General features: G+C 39.0%; 1 protein-coding gene across 2 annotated transcripts in view; it reads left to right on the top strand.

Moving 5' to 3' along the window:
- Nucleotides 1–16449, top strand: part of Rab6a (RAB6A, member RAS oncogene family) — a 63859-nt gene extending 47410 nt beyond the window's left edge. For both annotated transcript variants that reach the window (XM_013014120.1, XM_013014122.1), the window contains exons 6-8: nt 7595–7688; nt 12557–12623; nt 14436–16449. In XM_013014120.1, coding sequence (XP_012869574.1) covers nt 7595–7688; nt 12557–12623; nt 14436–14500 — 226 coding nt within the window. In that variant the 3' untranslated portion in view covers nt 14501–16449. The remainder of the gene's footprint in view (nt 1–7594; nt 7689–12556; nt 12624–14435) is intronic.
- The last annotated feature ends 340 nt before the right edge of the window (nt 16450–16789 follow it).

Genomic DNA, 16789 nt, shown 5'->3' with positions numbered 1-16789 from the left:
CTCAATAGCACTCTACCACTTGAGCCATAGTACCACTTCTGGCCTTTTCTGTTTATGTAGTACCGAGGAATCAAAACCAGGGCTTCATGTATGCTAGGCAAGCACTCTACCACTAAGCCACATTCCCAGCCTCATATGAATATTTTTTAAAGCTTTTGATATTTGGTCCTACCTGTAGATACAGTGATTTAGTATTATCTTGGGTGGGGCTTCCTAAATGGCTCTGACACAGACCACATTTGGGCCAATTACCATAACTCACTTTAATAATTAGGAGGACATATAGTTAGTCTAGTGAATAAACTCAAGATTCTAAACCCAAAAGGATTTCCACCTAGACTTCTTCATTGGTAGAATTTTTAGACCAGTATTCATTCATTTATGAAGTATTTATTGAAATTACTATGTCTCAGGTACTCCTCTGTAACATAGAGTATTACACAAAAAGGACAAATCATCTTCCAAAAACTTCAGAAAGCTTTTATTTAATAAAATGATCTAGGGGCTGGGAAGGTGGCTCAGTGGTAGAGTGCTTCCCTTGCATGCATGAGGCCAAGGGTTCGATTCCTCAGCACCACATAAGCAGAAAAAAACAGAAGTGGCGCTGTGGCTCAAGTAAGTGTTAGAGCACTAGCCTTGGGCTGAAGAGCTGAGGGACAGCTCCCAGGCCCAGAGTTCAGGTCCATGACCAACCCCCCCCCCCAAAAAAAAAAAAAAGAAAGAAAATGATCTAGACAAATCTAGCCAGCTTCAGCAATATAACCCTATAATCTAAGCTATTTTTGAGACTGAAACAAAAGAAACATGAGTTTGAGGTCAGTCTAGACAACATAGCAAAACCCATTCTCAAAGAACAAAAGTCAATACATAGGTTATTAAATGATGATGTTAAATGGTAAGATGAAAAATAAAGCAGGGGAAAGAGGACATGAAATGTCAGGGGTAGGTTTGAAATTTTAGATAGGTTAACAGTGAAGATCTCTTTGAGAAGGTGACTAGTGACTTTCAAGTAAAGATGCAAAGGAAGTAAGGGAGTCAGCTGTGTAGAGGGGAATAACTGCATCTTGAAGGAAGAAGTAATTCTAGACAGTAGATTCAGAAGATGGAAAATCCTTAATTCAGAAATCCACTATCACTGAGTACTGTTGGCTCACACCTATAATCCTAGTTACTGAGGAGGCTGAAATCTGCAGTTTGAAGCCATCCTGAGCAGGAAAGTCTGTGAGACTCTTATCTCCAATTAAATCACAGAAAAGACTGGAAGTAGCGCTGTTGCTCAAGTGTTAGAGTACTAGTCTTGAGCAAAAGGAGCTCAGGGAAAGCATCCAGGCCCAGTGTTCAAGCCTCAGGACCTGTAAAAAAAAAAAATCCACATAGAGCTCTGTAAAGAGGATAATAGAAAGAGTTTAACTATAAGATTTTTCTTTACAGATGTTAAGACCAGATCACACAAGGAAAAAGGAGACTTTTTCTAAATGAGATTAGAGGGTTTGAGTAGAGGAATAACTTTCCATGTAGAGAAGTTATAGAATCAGAGAGGAAAGTAATTTAGACTAAAGAAATGATGTTAACTACCCAGGAAAACAGTAGTTTATATAATAAGTGATTAAATTCAGTTTTTGTGTTTTTTTTTTAAGATAGAGCTGTTAGGATATAAAGATGAAATGAATGGATTACAGATTGGTGGATAGATTGTATGTAGGGTGTGAGAAAAGAAGTAGTCAAGGGGGATACCCAGATTTTTGGCCTGAGTAAATAAGATAAACAAGATTGCCTAATAAGACTGTAATATTAAGTTTAGAATAACTATAGATGGCTGAGTATAGCAGTAAAATATGAATCTGGGATTGAGAGCAATAAGGCAACTAGATATGTAAATTTCATGCCAGAGATAGAGGCTTGTACCTATAATCCTAGCTACTGTGGAGGCTGAGAGCAACTTTGAGTATTTCAGTTTAAAGCCCAGGTAGACAAGTTCATGAAACTTTTATCTCCAGTTAACCACCAAATGCCAGAAGCAGAGGTATAGTTTCAAATGGTAGAGAGCCAGCCTTGAACAAAAAAGCTGACGGAGTGCCTGAGGCCCTAAGTTCAAGCCTCATTACTAAAAAAAAAAAAAAAACCCAGAAATAGTTATGTAAGTTTCAGAGTCAGAGGCTATATAGGTCATGAAACTTCAAGAGATCACTAGGGAAGTGGTTGCAGGGAAGAGAAGACTAAAGAATGCATTTTAAAGCTTCAGGTATTTAAAACAGCATTTTTAAACCTTAATACTATTGACATTTTAGGTGGTTCTTTCCTTGTGGGGACTGCTCTTTGCATTATAGGATATTTAGCATCATCACTGGCTTATACCTATTAGATTTGAGTGGCACATACACATCAGGTTGTGACAGCCAAAATTTTGTTCCTGGTTGAGAGCCATAAATTTAAAAGTTAAGGAAATGAGGAAGAACTGCCTGAGCAAAGGAAGAAAAGAAGGCCACAAAAGTAGGAGAAATATTGGGTAGGGTAAAATATTCTAGAGGAAGTTGAAAATGTTTTAAAGAGAAGTTATTGATGAATTATAGGCATAACTGAAGTGGTAGAATGCCTGCCTAGTAAGGATGAGGCCCTGAATTCAAGCCCCAGTACTGCAGAGAGCATATGATATGTTAAGGGTGGAAAGGGAGCCAGGCGCTGGTGGCTCACGCCTGTAATTCTAGCTACTCAGGAGCCTGAGATATGAGGATCACAGTTCAAAGCCAGCCAGGGCAGGAAATTCTGTGAGACTCTTATCTTCAATAAACCACTAGAAAACCGGAAGTTGTGCTGTGGCTCAAGCAGTAGAGCACTAGCTTTGAGCTGAAGAGTGCAGGGACAGCATCCAAGCCCAGAGTTCAAGCCCCACGACCGACAAAAAAAAAAAGGGTGGAAAGGGAAAGAGAGATGGATAAACTATGCAAATCCTTTTTCAGGTCAAATTAAATGAAGAGTAAGAATTAGTTACCAAAATTAGAAATTTGGAGATTTTTGGTTCCTGTCCTGAGGCCTGAATCCAGGAACTGGGTGTTGTCCCTTTGCTTTTGTTCTCAAGGCTAACACTTTACCAGTTAACCATAGCTCCACTTCTAGCTGTTTGGTCACTAATTAGAGACAAGAGTCTTAGAAACTCTGCTCCCTGGACTGGCTTTGAACCATGATCTTCAGGTATGAGCCAACAGTGCCCAGCAATCTTACTTCTAACCGCAAACAAACATGGTAAAAGAGTTCAGGTAAAACTGACATACTATTCATATCTATACTAGGAAAACAAAAACACTAAGGAAATAATACAGATTTGAACATATACACAGACATATTCTGCCCTTGGATAGAAACACCTAATGTAAAGATGTTAATTTTCTGGCCTGGGCACTGTCCTTGAGCTTCTTTTTGCTCAAGGCTAGTGCTCTACCACTTTGAGCCACCCTGCCACTTCCAATTTGGAGATAAGAGTCTCAGACTTTCCTCCCCTGGCTGTCTTTGAACTGTCATCCTCAGATCTCAGCCTCCTGAGTAGCTAGGATAACAGGCATGGGCCATTAGCACCTGGCTTCGCAAATTTATTTCTAATTGAACATATCCAATAATCAGATGCCCCTAGCTATTTTTTCCTAAAGCTAGACTTGAAAAAAAAATTCAGATGGGCATTTGGCCATTTTATGTATTAAAATATTTATAAAGCCTATACTTAAACAAGGTCTGGCAGCATTACTAGTATATGGAGCTGAATAGAAAATCTGGAAATGGGGCTGGGAAGGTGGCTCAGTGGTAGAGCGCTTGCCTTGCATGCTCGAGGCCCTGGGTTCGATTCCTCAGCACCACATAAGCAAAAAGAAAAAAGCCGAAAGTGGCGCTGTGGCTCAAGTGGTAGAGCGCTAGCCTTGAGCTGAAGAGCTGAGGGACAGCGCCCAGGCCCAGAGTTCAGGCCCCACGACCAGACCGCAAAAAAAAAGAAAATCTGGAAATACATTTATTTGCATATGGAAAGTAAGTAAATGGATTGGGATAACTAACCTATAGGAAAAGATAAAATTGGTTCAAGTCCTCCTACAGGAACAGATTTCACAAACCAGATTTAAATGTAAAAAAAAAAAAAGTATGGGACCAAATTCTAATGCTTTATAATGCTAATACCATGACAGAAAATAAGTGCAAATATTAATAAAATGCAATTATATGAAAACACCATGAAGTAAGTGGCAAACTAGGAGAAAGTATCTGTAAATTATATAAGAAGTATCTAATTGGTAATAAAAGACTTCTAAAAAGAAAAACAGCACTTAGAAAAATAGAAATATTCACAGTTCATAGAGGGAATATTTAGCTCTAAATTATATTTATAAAACAATCTTCCTCTTACTGAGAGAAATACAAATTAGGACTGGGTCTGGCTTAAATGATAGAGTACCCGACTATCAATTTCAAAGCCTAAGTTCAAATCTCAAAACTCTATGATTTGAAACTACATAGACAAACATTTTTTCTTTTCAGATGCCAAGATTTCAAGTTTGGTGAACTTCTCTGTTAGCAAGACTGCAGGGGAATGTATACTCATAGACAACTGGGCCAACATAGAGTGATGTAAACACAATAAGAAACAGAGTTGTTTTTTCCCCTCTCTAACATCTAACTTGTATCTCTCCAAGATACATTGTTAAGAATACAAACTATGCTGGGCACTAGGCATAGTTGGCGCATATCTGTAATCCTAGATACTCAGGAGGCTGAGATCTAAGGATCATCTCCAGTTAGCCACCAAAGAGCTGGAAGTGGAACTGTGGCTTAAATGGTAGAACATTAGCCTCAAGAAAAAACACACTTAGGGACAGCCCCTGAATTCAACCCTCAGGACAGTGTAGACACACACACACACACACACACATGCACTCATGCACACGTGCACATACACACAATATAAACTATATATTACAAGCCTGTTTGCTGTAACATTATTTAGAATATGTAAAGACTTAAGTAAACAAGCTAACCATCCACAAATAAAAATAAAATAAAAAGCTATTCCTATGGTATAAGTCACACCTGACCACCATAGTAAATCATTCCTGTAATCCTAGCTGCTCAAGAAGCTGAGATCTGAAAATCCCAGTTCAAAGCGAGCTTGAATAGGAAAGTCCATGGGACTCTTATTTCCAGTTATCTACCAAAAAGCTGGAAGTGTAGATGTGGCTCAAGAAGTAAAATTCCAGCCTGAGTGAAAAAGTTAAGGGACAGTAGTTATGCCTCAAATTCAGTGCTAGTACTGGCACCAAAATGAATGAATGAAACTACTCAAAGTAGTCTAAAAACACACTTTTTTCCCCAGGGGTGGGAAGGTAGGCGGGGTTATTTGAAGAAATATTCTGTTATATTTAAATTACAGAAGCCATTGAAGATTATTAGGTAAAGCCGGGTGCTGGTGACTCACGCCTGTAATCCTAGCTACTCAGGAGGCTGAGATCTGAGGATCACGGTTCAAAGCCAGCCCAGGCAGGAGAGACCGTGAGACTCCTATCTCCAATAAACCACCAGAAAACCGGAAGTGGTGCTGTAGCTCAAGTGGCAGAGCGCTCGCCTTGAGCTGAAGAGCTGAGGGACAGGGCCCAGGCCCAGAGTTCAAGCCCCACAGCCAACCAAAAAAAAAAAAAAGATTATTAGGTAATAGACTTGATAAACCAACTCAAAGAAGCTCTAGTTAAAAAATAGGCAAATTTGATGATGAACAATTACTGTCATATGTTTAAATCATTCCTCCTTCTCATTCCTGTTCTCACACCTCCCCCAATAATTATGACAAGATAACTAAATAGTTGAGAAAATTCTGTTTAGAAAAGTAGTTGCTATAAACAACAGTTGGCAGAACCTGAATAAAATCTGTAGATTTAATGATTGTATGATATTGATACTAAGAAATTGTCATTATTTATTAGGAAATTCATAGTACTGAGGTTTTTGGGACAAATATCTGTATATTGGCAATCTACTCTCACACTGTTAAGTGTTTTTCAAAAATTAGCTAGGTGCTGGTGGCTCATGCTGTAATCCTAGCTACATAAGAGGCTGAGATATGAGGATCACAGAAGCCAGCCAGAGCAAGAGTCTATGAGCTTGTCAGTCAGGGGGCTTGAACTCTGGGCCTGGGCGCTATCCCTCAGTTCTTCAGCTCAAGGCTAGTGCTCTACCACTTGAGCCACAGCACCACTTCCAGTTTTCTGGTGGTTAATTGGAAATAAGAGTCCCATGAACTTTCCTGCCTGGGCTGGCTTTGAACCACAATCCTCAGATTATTTTTCTAAGTATTTCTATTTATACGTACAAATATAGAGAGAATGAGAGAACAAAACAATTTAATGTAGTAAAATCCTAAACGTTGAGATGTTAGGTAATAATATCCTTGTTTTTAGAGCATGGAGAATTTACAGAATCATAATCTTAATTTTTTTGTGGAACTGAGGATTGAACTCAGGGCTATGTGTTTGCTAGGCAGATGCTCTACCACTTGAATCATGCCTCTACCCCCTACATAATACCTTCTTGGAGACAAGAGGGTAATGGAATCTAGTACACAAGTTTTGGGAGTAAGGACAGTTACTCCATAGTAATTGAACAGTAGAATATAAGGACACACAGGTAAAATGGTAGATAAATGTGATGGAAGCTTATGAAAATTTTCCTCCATTGCTATTTTCTGTGTTGTAGAAAGAATTTTTGTCAGTTGAGATCTGTTTAATTAGAACATTTACATATTTATTGAGTACCTATATGCCAACAAGGTACTAAGAATGTCAGAGTAAAGGAGATAATCTAATACTTGAACAACTCCCTATTTGAAACACTGCTAATTATATACCCTGTAAAAGTATCATTTTATATTAAGAGGTTTTATCATTCATGCCTTTTACCAACTTGTTCAATTACAGAAATCCACAAATCCATCCTAATGAAAATGACCCACAGTACACAAAATATTAAGCGCAAAGATGTTTAGAGCAATATTTTTCACAGTAGTCTAAAATTTGAAAACAATTGTATTTTTAACAGTTGTGTAGTAGTTTTATACATTTTGGTGGTGTCTAGCAATGAAGATTATTTTACACAGCCAGGTGCCAGTAGTTCATGCCTGTAACCTACCTATTCAAGATCTGTGGATTCCAGTTCAAAGCCACCTGGGCAGGAAAATCCTTGAGACTCTTTAATTTCCAGTTAATCACCAAAAAGCCAGAGTGGAGATGTGGCTCAAGTGGCAGAATGCTAGCTTTGAACTGTAAAGCTCAGAGAGAAAGAGAGGAGAGTTCAGTTACAAGGCTAAATGCATATGATTTAACATAAAGGAAAATGTACACAATTAAGTGTAGGTTTTGGGTGTGGGTTGCAATTCTGAGGATTAAATGCAGAATTTTGTGCTCGTTAGGCAAGTATTCTATTACTGAGCTACATTGCTACAAAGTTTTAAACACATTCTTTTTTTTTGTCAGTAGGGGCTTGAACTCTGGGCCTGAGCACTCTCCCTGCCACCTTAAGGTTATATTTACAAAGTAAGAATTTGTCTGTCTTTTGACTCATTTTACTACAGGCAAGTGTCAATTGAGGAGGGAGAAAGAAAAGCCAAAGAACTGAATGTCATGTTTATTGAAACCAGTGCAAAAGCAGGATACAATGTAAAGCAGGTAAGTGTCCTTTGAGTATGAGATGATGTTACCAAATTGAGAAAACATGAAATAATTGTGTGTGCCTGCTATTCTCTAGTGTAAGATTTTCTTCCAATTAGCAACAGCTAGCAACAGCAGGCCTCATGATCTAGCAACATATTGTCAAAGAAGTGAAAAATTATATTAAAAAATTTGTATTTTTTGTAAAAAGGGAAATAATTTGCCCAAACTTCTTAGATTTTATGTAAGATAACTATTGTATTATCATTATAAAGTTATAAGTTTCCGATATTCATTCTTCATTCATACCTCATTGTTTTAAAGGTAAACTTCCCTTATTTCAGAGCTTGATGATGGCAAGACTGCAATAAATAAAGCAAGTATTTAACTGATTATAAAAGTGCATTTTGGCTGGGCGCCAGTAATCTTAGCTACTCAGGTGGCTGAGATCTGAGGATCAAGGTTCAAAGCCAGCCCTGGCAGGAAAGTCTGTCAAACTCTTATCTCCAGTAAACCACCAGAAAACTGGAAGTGGCACTGTAGCTCAATTGGGAGAGTGTTAGCCTTGAGCTGAAGAGCTGAAGGACAGAGATCAGGCCCAGAGTTCAAGCCCCATGACTGACAAAAGAAAAAAAAGTGCATTTTGGTTGCTTAAGAAAATACTGGTAGGGCTGGGAAATTGGCTCAGTGGTAGAGCACTTGCCTTGCATGCCTGAGGCCCTGGTTTTGATTCCTCAGCACCACATAAGCAAAAAGAATAAAAGCTGGAAGTGGCACTGTGGCTCAAGTGGTAGAGCACTAGCCTTGAGCTGAAGAGCTGAGGGACAGTGCTTAGGCCTAGAGTTCAGGCCCCACAACCAGACCAAAAAAAAAAGAAAATACTGGTAGCTGGGTGCCTGTGGGCTCATACTTGTAATCCTAACTACTCAGGAACCTGAGATTTGAGGATCACAGTTCAAAGCCAGTCCAGTCAAAAGAGTCCCTGTGAGACTCTTCCTTTCAATTAACTACTCAAAAACTGGAAGTAGTGTTGTGGCTCAAAATGGTAGAGCACTAGCCTTGAGCAGAAGAGTTCAGGGACATCTCCCAGGCCCTGAGTTCAAGCCCCATGACTGACAAAGAGAGAGAAAGAGTAAGAATATACTGGTGTTTATAGTAGGAGTGTTTTGTGGGGAACAGTAAGAAAATGTAGATAGATTTTCCTCACCTTATTACCAGACTTTTCGCTCTCCTTCCTTCCTTCCTTCCTTTTTTGGGTCTGGTCATGAGGCCTGAACTCTGGGCTTGGGCGCTGTCCCTCAGGTCTTCAGCTCAAGGCTAGTGCTCTACCACTTGAGCCACAGCGCCACTTCCGGCTTTTTTCTTTTTACTTATGTGGTGCTGAGGAATCGAACCCAGGGCCTCAGGCATGCAAGGCAAGCACTCTACCACTGAACCACCTTCCCAGACCTACCTTCCTTCCTTCCTTCCTTCCTTCCTTCCTTCCTTCCTTCCTTCCTTCCTCCCTCCCTCCCTTCCTCCCTTCCTCCCTTCTTCCCTTCCTCCCTCCCTCCCTCCCTCCCTCCCTCATGGACTTTCCTGCCCAGGCTGGCTTTGAACTGGGATCTTCAGATCTCAGCCTCCTGAGTAGCTAGGATTACAGGCGTGAGCCATCGGAGCCTGGCTACCAGACTATTTTCTGCAATAGGAGTCAGCCAAAAGCTCACTGGCTTACTTAATCAAAGCAATATCATAGAGTAATGGTTACCTGACTTGCTATAGTGCATACCACTTACTAAAGTAATAAAAATTGAAAATCTTTTAAGCCAGGCACCAGTGGCTCATGCCTGTAATCCTAGCTACTCAGGAGGCTGAGATCTGAGGATCAAGGTTCAAAGGCAGCCTGGCAGGAAAGTCCACAAGACTCTTACCTCCAGTTAATCACTAGAAAACTGGAAGTGGCACTATGGCTCAAAGTGCTAGCCTTTAGCAAAAAAAGCTCAAGACAGTGCCCATACCCTGAGTTCAAGCCCCATGACAGACACACAACAAAAAAGCACAAGGTCTTGAGTTCAAGCCCCAGAACTAGCACTGAAAAAATTTTTAAAAACCATAAATATATAATATAAAAAAATTCCTAGAGCCTAACTGAAATGCATAGTAAGTGTAAGTAGCTGAGCCTGTAGAGCCTACAGACAATTTAGGATTTTGAATAATAGAAGTTATGTCTTGCCGGGCCCTGCTGGCTCACATCCATAATCCTAGCTATCCAGGAGGCTGAGATCTGAGGATCATGGTTGAAAGCCAGCCTGGGCAGGAAAGTCCATGAGAAGTAGCACTGTAGCTCAAAGTGGTAGGGTGCTAGCCTCAAGCCAAAAAAAAAAAACTCATGGACATGGCCCAGGCCCTGAGTTCAAGCCCCGGGATTGACAGGAAAAAAAAAAAAGTCATGTCCTACTATAAAATTAGTATAAGTAGAAGTTATGTCCTTCTATCAATATTTACAGGATTGGAATCTTTAGAATTACCACATAGCTTGTAAAGAAAACTATTGATGGCTAATATCTTTATTAGGTTTAATAGTTTCCAAATTTAGGTAACTCATCGGATGCTGATTATTAGCATTTTTAAACAGCTTTATTTGAAGTATAACTTGTACATCCTAATAAAAAATGCTCCAAAATCTTGATGTTTTGATAACTTACTTGATACCACAAATGGAAAATTTCACACCTGACCAAATGTGTCAGGTTAGTCAAAACACAGGTACACTAAAAATATTGTAATGAATTATCTTCAACTGTATGTATAAAGGGGTATTTGAAACATGAGTTAATTTCCTATTTTGAGTTAGGTGTCATTCAAATGTATCTCACAGTATAAATTGCTATTGGAATTCTTGGAACAGAACTGCTTTTTAAAATTTCTTTTGTAACTTCCTTGATTTTTTTTTGGGGGGGGGGTGGGGGAATAGTCCTGGGGCTTGAACTCAGGACTTAGGCGCTGTCCTTGAACTCTTTCAGCTCAAGGCTAGTTCTCTACCACTTTGAGCTTCAACTCCACTTCCAGTTTCCTGGTGGCTGATTTGAGATAAGAGTCTCACAGTCTTTCCTATCTGGGCTGGTTTTGAACTGTGATCCTCAGATCACAGCCTTCTGAGTAGCTAGGATTACAGTCATGAACCACCAGCTCTACTGTAGCTTCCTTCTTAACTTACAAAATGTGTTACATATATGTTAGAATTCTGTTTCCATTTCTAGAATTTGTGCTTTGTTGGCTTATATAATTTAGTCAAGGAAGAAAAATTCCTGGAACTCCCACATGAAAGAATGAAACCAAAGTTGTTTTTTTTTTTTTTTTTTTTTTTTTTTGGGGTCCGGTCATGGGGCCTGAACTCTGGGCCTGGGCGCTGTCCCTCAGCTCTTCAGCTCAAGGCTAACGCTCTACCACTTGAGCCACAGCGCCACTTCCGGCTTTTTTCTTTTTGTTTATGTGGTGCTGAGGAATCGAACTCAGGGCCTCAGGCATGCAAAGGCAAGCGCTCTACCACTGAGCCACCTTCCCAGCCCCCAAAGTTTTATTTTAAGAGCACATTTAAGCCAGGCTCTGGTAGCTCACTCCTGTATTCCTAGCTGCTCAGGAGCCTGAGATCTGAGGATGGCAGTTCAAAATCAGCCAGGGCAGAAAAGTCATAGTGAGACTCTTATCTCCAATTAACCTCTCAAGAACCTGAAATGGAACTATGGCTTAAAGTGGTAGAACACTAGCCTTGAGCAAAAGAGCTCAGGGACAGCTGGCAGGCCCTGAGTTCAGATCCCACAAGTGCAAAAAACAAAAACAAAAAAACAAAACTAAAAACATACATTTAAACTGGGCACTAGTTGCTTATACATGTAATCCTAGCTACCCATGAGGCTGAGATCTGAGGATCAAAGTTCAAAGCCTTCCCAGGCAGGAAAGTCCATGAGACTCTTCAATTAACTACCAGAGAACTGGAAGGGGAGCTGTGGCTCAAAGTGGTAGAGCAACTAGCCTTGAGCACAAGCGCTCAAAGACAGAAGTAGGCCCTGAGTTCAAGCCCCACAACCAGTTTTTTTAAAAAACACATTTAAGATGAGCATAGTAAAGCTGGGGGCTGTTGGCTTACGCCTGTAATCCTAGCTACTTAGGAGGCTGAGATCTAAGGATTGCGGTTCAAAGCCAACCTGGACAGGAAATGCCATGACATTCTTTATTTCCAATAAACCACTCAGAAAACCAGAAGTGGTGCAGTGGCTCAAGTGGTAGAGTGCTAGCCTTGAGCTGAAGAGCTGAGGGACAGTGTTCAGGCCCAGAGTTCAAGCCCATGACTGACCAAAAAAAAAAAAAAGCTAAAGAACAGTATCTCACCAGTTGGGGGTATTTATACTGATCTTGATATTTTAGAATCATACTAAAAAACAGCCCACCTACTTCACCTGGTGTTCTTTCAGATGGTAGAGGAAAGGCCAGCTGCATTGGTTTCAGAGGTCTTAAATTGATTTGTAATAGTACTTTTCTAAGTAATTGTCAATGGTAATTTTGACTATACAAACTTTCATTATAGATTTAATACATTGAATTTGAAACTTAATCCTTTATAAAAGTTAGAATTTCCACTTACTAAATGAATGATGTGTTCTCTGTGAGTTTCTGTAGTACTTCATGACATTTTGCTGCTTATTTCAGAACTGTTCGTTAATATCTTGTCTTACCATATGATAGCAGAGACCATGACTTTATTCACTCTTTGTATTTGGCATGTATTTCACATATTTATTCATAGAAAGTATAGGCATTTTAGAGTCCAAGAGAAGAATAACCCAGAAGCCACATCATTTAACTTGTGATCCTGAGTCATCAACCTTGATAATACCTCTCTCCCACAGCTCTTCCGACGTGTAGCAGCAGCTTTGCCTGGAATGGAAAGCACCCAGGACAGAAGCAGAGAAGACAGTATCCTGTTTGGTTCTTCAGAAAATTATTACTGCTAGTAGTTAGACCTTTATTTGGTTGGCTAAGGAATGTTAGACTATTGCCTTTTACAGACCAGAATTGATGGCTTCAGTGTATAGAAACAAGGTTTTTCTACAGCATTTGGGTTCTAGTTATCCATGTACACTCTTTACAGCTAGCTGGTCACAATAATTACTCAGCGAGAGTAGTGGTTTTTATTTTGTTTGGATTTTGGTTTTGTTTGTTTTGGTGGGTTAGGTAGTTGGTACTGGGGTTTGAACTCAAGCCTTGTACTTTGTAAGCACATATTCTACCACTTGAGCCATGACTAGCCCTTTTTTGCTTTAGTTTTCAAAGCTTTACCTGGGGCAGCCTTAGACCTTTCTATAATCTATTGCAGAGCTGAGATGAGGACATGAATCACCATGCCTGGTTTGAAATGGGGCTCATTAACTTTTTTACCTAGACTTGCTTTTACTCTCTGCCTCCCAAGTAAGTGGCTAGCTATAGGTATGAGCCCTGCTCCCTGCCACTTGCCTGCTTTTCAGTGAGCAGGAAATTTAGAATCTCAGTCTCTTCCTTCAGTTTAAATTCCATTAACTTTAGGTTTTCCTCCTACAGTATATCATATTTACTTTTCCTACTTCTAGCATTTTTGAGCTCTCCCTTTGCATGGGCAAGAAAAAACTCAGAGAGAGGTAGTGTGGCATATAGTTGCAATCCCAGCTACTCAGAAAGGAAGATTAAGGTTTGAGACCAGCTGGAGCAAAAACAAGACCCTATCTCAAAAACAACCGGCTGGGCACTGGTGGCCCACACCTGTAATCCTCCTACCTACTCAGGAGGCAGAGCCCGGGCAGGAAAGTCCGTGAGACTCTTACCGCCAATAAACCACCAGAAAACCAGAAGTGGCGCTGTGGCTCATGTGGTAGAGCGCTAAGCCTTGAGCTGAAGAGCTGAGGGACAGCACCCAGGCCCAGAGTTCCAAGCCCAACGGCCGACCAAAAAAAAAAAAAATCTGAACAAGCCTATGATAGCATAAGTCTTTGGTCTTAGCTACTCAGAAGACAAACAGGAGGATTGCAGTCCAGCTCTGAGCAAAGTTACCAAAAAAAAATCTGAAAAACAAAGCCAAAGGAGATATGGCTCAGATTGTAAGGTACTTGCTTTCCTAGTAAGTTCAGGCCTTTGAGTTTAATCCTCAATACTGCCCAAAAAAGGGAAGAAGGGAAGGAAGAGAAGGGTGTAGGGAAAGGAATGGATTGTTGAAGGGAAGGGAAGGAAAAAGGGACAGGAAGAGAAGAGAGAAGAGAAGGGAAGAGGAAAAAAGAAGTGAGAGCAAAACTGCATTTTAACCTCTACTTTGTGGAATATCATTAGATGTGTTTCATTATTAACAGTTATTTCTCAGGATTTTGTTATTTGCATTCTATATTTTCCTTATATAGCCTCTTTCAATAGGAAAACATTATTATTAAGCTACGCAACTTATAACATTTAGTATTTACCTCTTTCCATTTATAAATGTTTTCCAGGTCTTTATTACTTTTAATAGAATAACGTGGTCTACTGAAGTGCCATTATTTATTAATTTCCCCCCTACTATTGGAATTCGTTTATTTTGTATAGATAATTCTATAAGGAATATCATCTTCATATAGTTCCTTGCTCCTGTAGAATAACAGATATAAGCAAGTTCTTTCATTTGAGCATCTTGTATGCTGAGAAGGCTCAAGATTTTCCAAACATGTCAGAATTCAGTGGACTCAGAATTATGCTTTTCCAATTATTACTCCTTAACTTTTGTTTCAGTGATTGACATAAAACTGGAAAAACCTCAGGAGCAACCAGTCACTGAAGGAGGCTGTTCCTGCTAATCTCCCAAGGCATCTTTAACCCATCTGCAGAAGCTCACTGCTTTGGCCCCATTCTGTTTCATTGACTGCAGTGTGAATATTGGCTTAAATCTTTCCCTTCAGTAATAACGTGTTGCAATTCATCATTGCTGCCTGTCTCGTGGAGATGATCTATTAGCTTCACAAGCACAAAAAAAAGTCAGTGTCTTCATTATTTATATTTTTTAAAAAAAAGCCAAAAGATTCCAGCATATTCCAGTGATAACTTCAAAGATTAGATGCATTTTCTTAACATTTCTTCCCTTTTAATGTTAACGATAATGTGCTTTAAAATGATGGAAACCTCAACTGTTATGAGTGTGGCTTGGTTAATGAGCTGTATGCTCACAGAGGCAGTCCCTTACCCACTTGACCTTTCCCTGCTTTTCTTACCTTTCCTTTTTCCTATCCCTGTTTGTATCCTCCCACAAAGCAAACAAGAGACAAACGATTGTCCAACCAAGCCACTAGAAATACCTTTGGCTTGCTCTAGGCTGTGGGCCAAGATGTCCAAAACTATTCTTAAACACTGATATAAATTACTTAGACTTTCTTTGAGGTCAGAACTCAGCTATTGTGGGCAGTGCTTTGAATGAGGAAAGGGTTCTGGTGTTATCTTCAAAATGAACTGAGAACTTAAAAATAGGGGAACATAAAATGTATTTGTGACCCTTTTGAATGTTCTTTATTAGACTCTGGGAGAGAAAAGTAACCAGGTGCTTCAGAACAGGTTTTTAATACTTAATTCCTCATGATAAAATCATAAAAAGCTAATGAGATATTTCTCCCAAGCCTGTTAAATTGTCATGATAGTTACTCTCTACATGTGCACACGCAGTCCCCAACACCAACATTGACCTTTCTAAGCAATAGATACCACTCATTTTTATTTGCTTTTTTAAAAAATGCTATGCAGGCAAGGCATTATAAAAGACAAATTCCTTTAAGAAAAACCAGTGGAAGAATAAATTTGGTACCATGGTTAAAATTACTATAACTAATAGAAATAATGATATCTGAAGCTTACCAATGAATGAAAGAACCCTCACAGTATAACAAATACTCTATACTGGATACTTGAGGTCAAATTTGAAGGTGGAAATTTTCTTGTAAGCCCCTAACAGCAGATTAGAAAAAGCATATATATATTGAAGAGGAAAAAGAATGGAAATAAAAAGTCAATATTACACAGATTTATGCCTTATTTTTTAGCATTTTTAAATGTTGGGTCTTTCAGGCTGGTCTTTCTTTTTATTAGATCTGTATAGTTTAGTTAATAGTGATTTAGTTTTATATTTAAGCTACAATTAATCTTTTTGGTGATATTTATTTCTTTTTCTTTTTTAAAAACTTTAAATTTCTGTGTTTTGTTGAATCTGTTTAGAGCTTCATCACCATGGCAATATGTATTTCTCTTAAAATATTGCAAACCAGTATACTAGGAGTGCACCCTTTTAATCTTTACTAGTTATTGTGAGATTGCTGTGAAAGTTAATAAACACACTTGTAAATACATTGTTTGCAGGGGAAAAACTTCTGAGTTACAGCTCAGAAAAGGCCTGCTGAATTTATGTTGTAAGCATTACTTAACACAGTATAAAGATGAAAAGAAAAATAACTTCATACTTCCTCATCTACTCATTGCAACAAAACCCTTCACTGGGGAAACCTTATTGCCCTATCTTCCTCTTTGTCCTCCACTTCTCACTTACTGTCACCTTGTAATATTCAGAGAGCACTTGGATTATGGATCTGAATAGAGAAATGCTTTCAGAAAATCATTAGCCCACATACCCGTAACTTATACTCAAAGATGGGATGGAGTTGTAAAGTGCTTTTATAATACAATATTATTGTTAAAAGCAAGGATTGACTCTTTGGTTTTATTTTGACCTGGCATGTCCTGAAATAAATATCCATTCAATATGTCAGATGGGTCATATTCTTTATTTGGAGGTAGTTGTGGTTTCTGAAAAGGAGGTGATTATCTTTTTACACTGTCACATTTGATTCTTCTATGCCATATCTTTAAGAAAATTACCAGTATGCTGCTTTTAATACTGATCTTACGTTGGCTTAGGGTTCTTCGAACAATTGAAATATAGTTCAGTTTTTTTAATAAACATGATTTTGCTGCCAAAACCATATAAATAAAACAATTATTGGCTTGATTTCCCATTCCTGCCAAGTTTTTGAATTACCATATGTTTCTTCATCTCTTCCCTAGAACTAACTATAAAAGGAATGTGGAATCCATAAAAATAAGAACAA

This window comes from Dipodomys ordii, unplaced genomic scaffold (genome assembly GCF_000151885.1).
Source record: "Dipodomys ordii isolate 6190 unplaced genomic scaffold, Dord_2.0 Scaffold22, whole genome shotgun sequence".
Taxonomy (NCBI): Eukaryota; Metazoa; Chordata; class Mammalia; order Rodentia; family Heteromyidae; genus Dipodomys; species Dipodomys ordii.
Note: the sequence above shows the minus strand (reverse complement) of the source record. Positions and strands in the feature narration are given on the sequence as shown.